This window comes from Salvia miltiorrhiza, chromosome 1, assembly GCF_028751815.1.
Source record: "Salvia miltiorrhiza cultivar Shanhuang (shh) chromosome 1, IMPLAD_Smil_shh, whole genome shotgun sequence".
NCBI classification, from domain to species: Eukaryota; Viridiplantae; Streptophyta; class Magnoliopsida; order Lamiales; family Lamiaceae; genus Salvia; species Salvia miltiorrhiza.
Genome location: NC_080387.1, coordinates 63,009,677 through 63,018,416, shown reverse-complemented (window position 1 = coordinate 63,018,416; position 8,740 = coordinate 63,009,677). Strand labels below are relative to the sequence as shown.

The 8,740-nt window shown below is 41.0% G+C and overlaps 2 protein-coding genes across 2 annotated transcripts; one reads left to right on the top strand and one right to left on the bottom strand.

The window, feature by feature from the left end:
• The first annotated feature begins 1,745 nt into the window (after positions 1–1,745).
• LOC131003336 (cytochrome P450 CYP94D108) lies at positions 1,746–3,385 on the top strand. The gene has a single exon (XM_057929861.1). It carries the CDS (start codon positions 1,822–1,824, stop codon positions 3,325–3,327), a length of 1,506 nt encoding a protein of 501 aa, XP_057785844.1. The 5' UTR covers positions 1,746–1,821; the 3' UTR covers positions 3,328–3,385.
• Positions 3,386–3,950: 565 nt separating this feature from the next.
• Positions 3,951–7,081, bottom strand: LOC131003290 (protein NRT1/ PTR FAMILY 3.1-like). The gene is made up of 5 exons (XM_057929798.1): positions 6,962–7,081; positions 6,702–6,850; positions 6,317–6,534; positions 5,674–6,233; positions 3,951–5,072 (listed from the first exon to the last, which is right to left on the bottom strand). Exons 2-5 carry the CDS (start codon positions 6,823–6,825, stop codon positions 4,163–4,165), a joined length of 1,812 nt encoding a protein of 603 aa, XP_057785781.1. The 5' UTR covers positions 6,826–6,850; positions 6,962–7,081; the 3' UTR covers positions 3,951–4,162.
• Between the last annotated feature and the right edge of the window lie 1,659 nt (positions 7,082–8,740).

Here is an 8,740-nt window from a genome sequence, read left to right as displayed (position 1 = left end):
TTGAAGACTATAATAGAAATAAATTATAACATTAACTATAATAAAATACGTATTATATAATATATTATTAAATTCAAAGTAAACATGTAAAAATTACAAAATTTAATAAGTAAATTAAAAATAAAATATAATGCTTACATTTTACACTATTTCTATTATTACACAACTACAAAGTATAGTCTAAGTTTAAAATTATAAATTAGTAGTTCGACAATTCAGTCTGGCGATTAACCTTCGATTTCGCAATTCAATTTTTCAAGCCCTTAAACAGGCTGTGTCCAGTGAATAATGGTTCGATTGTTGATCATGGGCTAGTTCCGAGTCGGTTCACCCGATTCTAGTTAGGGATGTTAATCGGGCCAGCCCATCGGGTTTTCGGGCTAGCCCTATCGGGTTTCGGGTTAATTGGGTGCGGACTAATCGGGTTGGAGATTTTTTCGGGTTGTAAATCTGCAACCTTAACCCTAAATAAAATTATCATTTGTATTTTATTTTCTTAATGATCTAGTGTATAATGTATAAAATATACATAGATATTAAAGATATAAATTATATAGCAAAGCATGAAATTCAAAAATATAATATATTCAAGATTACATAACATATTAACATATAAAATAAGTTTCTTTTAAGACTATATAAAATAAGTTAATACCAATAAAATGTTCAACTTTGTTAAAAAAAAATACTCCCTCCGTCCGCCAAAAGTATTCCACTTTGGCCGGGCACGGAGTTTAATAAAATGTGTGATGATGTTGATGTAGTGGAGAAAGGGTCCCACCACTTTATGAGATGTGTGGTTGAAATTGAATTTGGGGTGAGTTTTTTTGTAAATAAAGAGTGTTTGTAAGGATAAAATATAAAGGTGGATGGTGGGACCATGGCTTAAAAATGAAAGTGGAATACTTTTTACGGACGCCAAATATAGTAATTGTGGAATACTTTTGGCGGACGGAGGGAGTATATATTTAACAATAGTTTGAAATTAAAGAAAAAAAGTATCACAAAAAAAATCTTAAACCTTAAAAGCCTAAACTCTAATGTATTTTAAAATTCAATTTAAAAAAAAATCAGTAGCCCAACGGGCTGGCCCGCTTCAACCCGTCAGCTCAATTTATAATCGGGTTGCGATTTTACAACCCTAACCCTCTAATTTTGTCGGGTTATTCGGGTCGGCCCACGGGTTTCGGGCTGGATTGACATCCCTAATTCTAGTTAGTCTTGGACAACATTAATCAATGTAGCCTTAATTATTATTATTATTATTATTATTATTATTATTATTATTATTATTATTATTATTATTATTTTAAAGTTGTAGCCTTAGTTCTTTATTGTGATGGAAAGGTACACTTTAGTATAATAACAAATGTCATTACACAAATGGCACCAAATTACCAATATCGCTCTAGCTTCTATGTACTCCCTCCGTCCCAGCTGAAATGTCATGTTTTTCTTTTTGGGTTGTCCCACTTGAAATGTTCTGTTTCCTTTTTTGGCAATACACTCTCTCTGTACTTAATATTTAAATAATTTCCACCAATCCATTTTATCTAATTTATACACATTTCTTAATCTCCGTGCAAAAAAGAAACAAGACATTTCAGCTGAGACGGAGGGAGTAGTATATAACCCCCCTCACATCATTTGACTTGTACTCTAAAGTAAGTAGAAATTTGAAAAATAAATAATACTACTACTAGTAAATAGATTAGGAAGAAATGACAAGAAGATAACTCAAACTTAGACTACATCCCACCACACAACAACACAATCTACAGTTATCATCCATATACATTCCATCTCCAACCAAAACCAACAATGGCGATCCTCTATCTGCTAACCATCCTCCTCCTCTCTCTCTCCCTCTGCTCCCTCTTCCTCCGCCGCAAATCCAACAAAACCGCCCCTCACGGTTACAAGCTTTACCCTGTCGTCGGCACCCTCCCGGACTTCATCCTCAACCGCCACCGCTTCTACGACTGGAACACCGAAACCCTAGCCCGCTGCCCCACCAACACGTCCGTCTTCCGCCGCCCGGGCAAGGTCCACGGCGTCATCACCGCCAACCCCCAAATCGTCGAGCACATGCTCAAAACCAACTTCGACAACTATCCCAAAGGCGCCCGCTTCATCTCCCTCCTCCAGGACTTCCTTGGCGCCGGCATCTTCAACGCCGACGCCGAGCTCTGGATAATGCAGCGCAAGACCGCCAGCTACGAGTTCAACACCAAATCCCTCCGTAACTTCGCCATGGACAACGTCGCCCGCGAGATCCACAACCGCCTCATTCCAATGCTCAAAACCGCCGCTGAAAATAACAGAACTTTGGATCTGCAAGACGTTCTCGAACGCTTCGCTTTCGACAACGTCTGCAAGCTCGCCTTCAACGCCGACCCCGCCTGCCTCGGCGGCGACGCCACCGCCGGCGGCGAGTTCATGCGCGCGTTCGAGACCGCTGCGAACCTCAGCTCCGGCAGGTTCCTCTACGCGGTGCCTCGATCCTACCTGATAAAAAAAATCCTAAATCTCGGATCGGAGAAGAAGCTTAGAGAAGCAATCGCGACGGTGCACGAATTCGCCGATCAAATAATCAGATCCAGAATTGAAAAAATTACCGAGAATAAAATCTTAGAGGAAGACTTGCTATCGAGATTCATAGGCAAGAGCGAGAACATCTCCGCCGAGTTCCTCAGAGACATCGTGATCAGCTTCATCCTCGCCGGCCGCGACACGACGTCGTCGGCTCTGTCGTGGCTCTTCTGGCTGTTATCTTCGCGGCGAGATATCGAGGTCGAAATTCTGAAAGAACTGGAAACCATCCGTCGCCAGAGCGGGAAATCGATCGGAGACGGTTACAGCTACGACGAGCTGCGGCGGATGCATTACCTGCAGGCGGCGATCTCGGAGGCGATGAGGCTGTACCCGCCGGTGCCGATAGACACCAGAAATTGCAAAAACGACGACGTATTGCCCGACGGGACGTTAATCGGGAAGGATTGGTTCATTTCGTATTCGGCTTACGCGATGGGGAGAATGGAGAGCATTTGGGGGAAAGATTGTTTGGAGTTTCGGCCCCAACGATGGATGGAAAACGGAGTTTGTAAGCAGGAAAGCCAGTTTAAGTACCCGGTGTTTCACGGCGGGCCGAGAATGTGCCTGGGCAAAGATTTGGCCTACATTCAGATGAAAGCCATTGCTGCTTCTGTTTTGGAGAGGTTTGAAATGGAAGTGTTGTTGGAGAAAGGGAGCTGCCCTCAGTATTTGCTTTCTTTGACTCTCAGGATTAAAGGAGGATTGCATGTCAGAGTTAAGGACAGAGTTTAACGTTGCCAACTATTCCAATATTGGTTTTTAGGCTTTATAAAAGCTCGTTAACTAGCTATTCATCGATATAAAATAAGTTAGTACCATATATATATATATATACTATTACAAGTGATAATTGTATTAAGTCTTTAATGAGCTTTATTTATTGTAAGAAAGCAATGAATGTATAAAGTAAATTTATTGTAGATGAAAGGGGTTATGGCCAAAAATTATATGAAATTTTAAAAATATTGTAATTTTCACTTGAACTTTCAATTAAGATAAAAAAAATTACTATATAAATTTGTATTTTTATTGCAATTTTCACCTAAGTTTGACTTTCGGCGAAATTAGAGCTTAGTTGGCAGTTAGAAGTTCACCTGATGTTGAACGTCTAACTTTTGATGATGAGGTATAAGAAGTCAAAACTTAATATATTTGACTTAAATTAAGCTCTAATTTTGTTAAGACAAACTTAGGTGAAAATTACAATAAAAATATAAATTCATGTATTTATATTTTTCTGGCTTGTTCAAGTGAAATTGCAATTTTCTTTCGAAGTTCATGTATTTGTTTGCCATAACCCCACAACGAAATTGTCTTCTTTTTTTCAAATAAAAATAATTGACATATTCAACATATATCCGAATTTAAAAATCTCATTTGGGTTTAAACTTTGAGGTATTCGATAATTAAAGCTGCAGGTTCGACTCGATAACGAAGCAGCTTGAACACATGCACCAATATTCGTTCAACTCGATTCGATCACACCGCCCATATATAAGGCGTTTTATAGTAAGGGTCTGATTTGGTTGATCAATATGCAATGTTAAAAGTATGTGAACATGTATAGCTAGTTGGTCAGCATCTCCACGTGATGAGTCTTAGCATCTGCAGATGTTGATTCAACGTCTTGTTCTTCATGAGTAAGCTCTTGCAAGGGTTTATACTTATAGAAGTAAGCGCATATTACAAAGTACACCAAGTTGATGAGTTGAATTCCGGTGGCAAGCCAGTAATAATAGTCGAGCTTCCCACGGTTGAGGTTCCGATCAGGCAGCCAGTTCCCCGTCTGAGCAGTGTACTTGTGCACCAGCGTCACCATGAGCGTGCCCGTGTAGCTCCCGATGGCGATGGCGATCCAGAAGAGCGCCGCGGCGGAGCTCCTCATGCTCTCCGGCGACTGGTCGTAGAGGAACTCCATGTGCGCCACCGACATGAACACCTCGGCGAGCCCGTGCAGGACGTACTGCGGGACCAGCCAGAAAACGGAGATGGGGATTATCGCGGTTGGTTTGTCTAATAGGTTGTGATGAGCTGCAGCGGACTTGCGCTTGATCTCGATGAGAGCAGACGCGGTGGTTGCGATGATGTTGATCCCGAAGCCGACCCCCATCCGCTGCAGGCAGGTGAGGCCGGTGGGGCGGGCGGTGAAGCGTCGGGCCAAGGGCACGAAGAGGCGCTCGTAGAGGGGGAGGCAGGAGAGGACTGTGAGGGTGCTGAAGATGGACATGCTTGCCGGTGGGATTTGGAAAGATGCATTTGGTGAGAGATGGCGGTTCATGCTTCGGGCTTGCACGATCGTGAAGCTCCCTAGATGGGAGTGCGACGCCACGTGGAGGATCGCTGTCGACCAGATTGGGAGGAGTCTTATCATCGTTTTCACCTCTTCCACTCTATGGACCGTTGCTAGCCTCCATAGATTTGGTTTTGCTTTTGCTTCTGACTCTGATCCCACCACCACTGCTGCGCGGTCCAGCCATCTTCGCCCACCCACGAATCATCAAATCACTCAAATTTTGTTGTTTGGGGTTAATCATACTTTATAGCATTTAATTATGACTACAATCACGTTCAAACTATTGGTATTTGTTGAAATTGAACTTGAAACCATGATCAATCATCACGAAATTAAATTAAAGCCTAGATGATGTATTCAATCTACAACACTAAAGGGGATTGTCAATGAGAAGTAGTCCATCGTCCTCGGACCACCGGTGTTGTCGGAATTGCTCCTGAAAGTTGGTGCAACAACACTAACTTTCAAGTGCGAGTCCGTAGTGCAGCGGTGGTCCAACAATGATGCGCTACCTACAATTGAAAATCCCCTTTAGTGATGTATAATACATTAGGTACAAGTTTTCGTGGCGATTGATCGTTGTTTCAGGTGTAATTCGGACAAAGAATAGCAATTCCGGGCTAATTGTGTCACAATTAAATAATTTATCAAAGTTTAGGGTACACAAAAAATAAAATCGTAATTGAGGCTACAAACTAAAATTTGCTAAAAAGTTGAGACTATAAACTATAATTAAATCTTGTTAGTAGAATGTGCAAAATTAAGTTGAGGATTTGAGGGGTTACCTGAGGTGATCGGAGTGGAGGAGCCTCCCGTTGGAGGAGATGGGAGCGTCGAGGTGTCTGTTCTCGTAGAGGGCGTGGGAGCCAGTTGGGACGGCGACGCCCCGTTTCTTGATGGCTGCAGTGATGACTTGTACCACTCGAACATAGGGGCTCCCTTCTGGCTTGATTTTCTTGTACATTGAGGAGCCTAGTAGGAATGCTATGAGAGATATCGCCATTGCTGCTGTTGGGATGCCGAGGCCCCAGCCCCAGCTGATGTTGTCTTGGATGTAGACGATGACGGTTGCAGCGAGCAGCGAGGCCGTGGCCATGCAGAAATAGTACCAGTTGAAGAAGTTCCAGCTCCTAGACTCTGTTTTCTGCTTGCTCATGTCGAGCTGATCGGCTGCAAATGTCATCACACACGGCCTAATGCCACCCGTCCCCAACGAGGTTAGAAGGAGGGCGAGGTAGAGGATCGAGAGCTGTGCGTTCGAGGCTTCCTCGCACTTCTCCTGGCTTGGACATGGTGGAGGCCTCAGCTGAGGCATCACTGCTGATACTGTGATTGCAATCATTCCCTAACATCAACAACAAAAAATATTGCTTCTGATTAGTCACGGCATGCTTGTGTGGTTATAGTGTGATTTGATTGGAGGCAGACCAGCAAGTAGATGATTGAGCCGATGATGATGGTCCAGAAGCGGCCTGCGAAGGAGTCGGCTATGAAGGCGCCCACGAGGGGAGTGAAGCTCGACGTGCCACCGAAGTTGGTGAGGGTGTTGGAGGCCTTCACAAGGGGCAGGTTGAGCACCTGAGTTAGGTATGTGATCATGTTGGCATGAAAGCCAGCACCAGCAAATTTGTCACATATCTCATTTGCTGCATCCAACCAAGATGCATTTGTTACCTTCACATTTGTGCTCACATACATGATTGAATAATACTACTAAGCCAATATCTAATTCAACAACATCTCTATAATCTTTTCACACAAATAAACTAACTATTCAAGCATAGATATACATGAGTTATAACAACAGTCTCACCTAGGATGAATGGCATTGTTCTAACGCCTCCGAGCTGCTTCTTCTTCTTGCCATTGACATCTTGTTTCGTTTCGAGCTCTTCGTTTTCGTGCACGCTCTTCTTCTCTACCTCAAACTTCTCCATCTTTATCAACTCTGAGCTGAAAAGCCTACATACAGTGAGAAGTATTTATAAGATGTTTGCGGGCATAACTTCCTTCTTTTTTTTCTAGAAGAAGATAGTGTGAAATGAAATCAGTAGTGATTGGTAGGGACAAAACTGTTGGGCTTGTGATAAGCCTAGCTCTCATAAAATATGTACAATCTCTCATGCTAAGGTTTGTCTTTACATGAATTTATCAATAAATGTAGTGAGAAAACATAAGGTGGTGATGTTTGCTTTTGCAGATCTTTTTTTCGTGCAAGTAGCCTTTATTTTCAATCAAGCACTTAAGTTCTGCAATTAATTCACGGTAAATTTATGACTTACAGTTACGTATTCATTTGCATAGCTTCTATAATTGATTCTGTTGTCTCAAGGTTATTAGTTATTACTACCACGTGCTTATTTTACAGTCCAAAAAAGTGAGTGGATTTTCAAGATATTCGATATCACCAAATATACTTGCTAAGTGGAAATAATCAAAATAAGTTGAATCCAAATGTCGGCCTCTAACTCTAAATCGAATCGCACCCGTGGTTTGTGGTCCGAATCCTTATCTGATTGGTTTTTTTATAAATTTATATGTGACTATACTGATTTAAACTATATGATATTTTCTATTTGAAAGTAATTTTCTATTGCGCATAATACTCGAGGATTCACCAAATTCTGATTTTCATGAACTAAATTCTTGTGTCGAATGCACGAACTTTCAATTGTTCTTTTTTACACATGATCATCAATCGTCCCAACTTAATGTTGAAACTGGAATCCACCTTGTTGACTCATGTTTGGAAGCTGTGTGTCTCTAAGGTGAGTACGATATGGCGTGGTATATGGGGCATGAATATGACCAAGACCGACATTATTTGCAGGGCCATGTAGTAATTTGGAGAGGAAGCTGCTGATTTTGGTGACATCTTTGCTTACGTAAAATCTGTGTCCGGATTCAGTTGAAAGATTGATAAGTGCGTAATAACAACCTTACGATAATCACCGGTAAAAAGAAAATGAAACGTGTCCGGCCTTAAACATAGTCATCCCCCCACCCCCACCACTTCACTCACCAAACCAATCCTTAACATCTTCTACTTTCGGACAAAATTCGAATCAGAGATGTGTGCGGCTGGTTTTGAAGAAGCGTTACTGTAAATTGGGTGTTTCTTTCTCCAGTTTATCTCCTATTCTGATTTTGACTAAGAATATCCATCATGCTCTACTTTATGATTATATGAGAATTTAGAGGTCGGATTACCTCAAATAGATAAGTAAACAAAAATATTAGAGGTGTGGTGTGCAGAAATTAAGGGGAAAAAAACAAAACGAAACAAAAGGGCAAGTAATTTCATGGTCAGGGAATTAGGTAACTCACTCAATGAATTGTGAATTTGTTTCTTCTTCATTTTACAGATGCGCGAGATGTGTCCGATGGTCCTTCATGTCAAAATTTTGGATCAATTACCAAATAAATCACTACTTTCATCACTTTTAAATTTAGCCAACATCTTTCAAGCGTTCTGGTTTGTAACAACTTCAACTTTCCCAATTTTTAAATGGCGCACTCGATTCAACGCTGAAATGACAACATTTCAAGGACAATTTTTGAGTGTATAAATTGCTACCAAATCAAAAGGGAGAGTCAATATTCCAAAAGTAGTGACAAAATTCGTTTCAAATAAAAAATAGTGACAAAGTTGCAAAATACCTCAAAACTTGTGGTTTATTAATTATTTGGCAATTTTTACTAAAAATATCCATAGATGTCTAAAATTCGTAGCCAGATGAGATCCAAACAGAGAATAATATTAATATATACTCCAACATTCTATCACAACTCATGAGATCCTCGAACAAGAAACATATAAAATCTAAACCCACGTAACAAGAGACCATAAAA

Excerpts from the sequence above, each read along its gene's own strand:
- LOC131003290 (XM_057929798.1), bottom strand. The coding sequence starts at position 6,825 with ATGGAGAAGTTTGAGGTAGAGAAGAAGAGCGTGCACGAAAACGAAGAG. Across the intron at positions 6,234-6,316 it reads GCTCAATCATCTACTTGCTG|GGAATGATTGCAATCACAGT; the intron begins GTCTGCCTCCAA and ends TGTTGATGTTAG. Across the intron at positions 5,073-5,673 it reads CTCCACTCCGATCACCTCAG|ATGGCTGGACCGCGCAGCAG; the intron begins GTAACCCCTCAA and ends GGGTGGGCGAAG.
- LOC131003336 (XM_057929861.1), top strand. The coding sequence starts at position 1,822 with ATGGCGATCCTCTATCTGCTAACCATCCTCCTCCTCTCTCTCTCCCTC.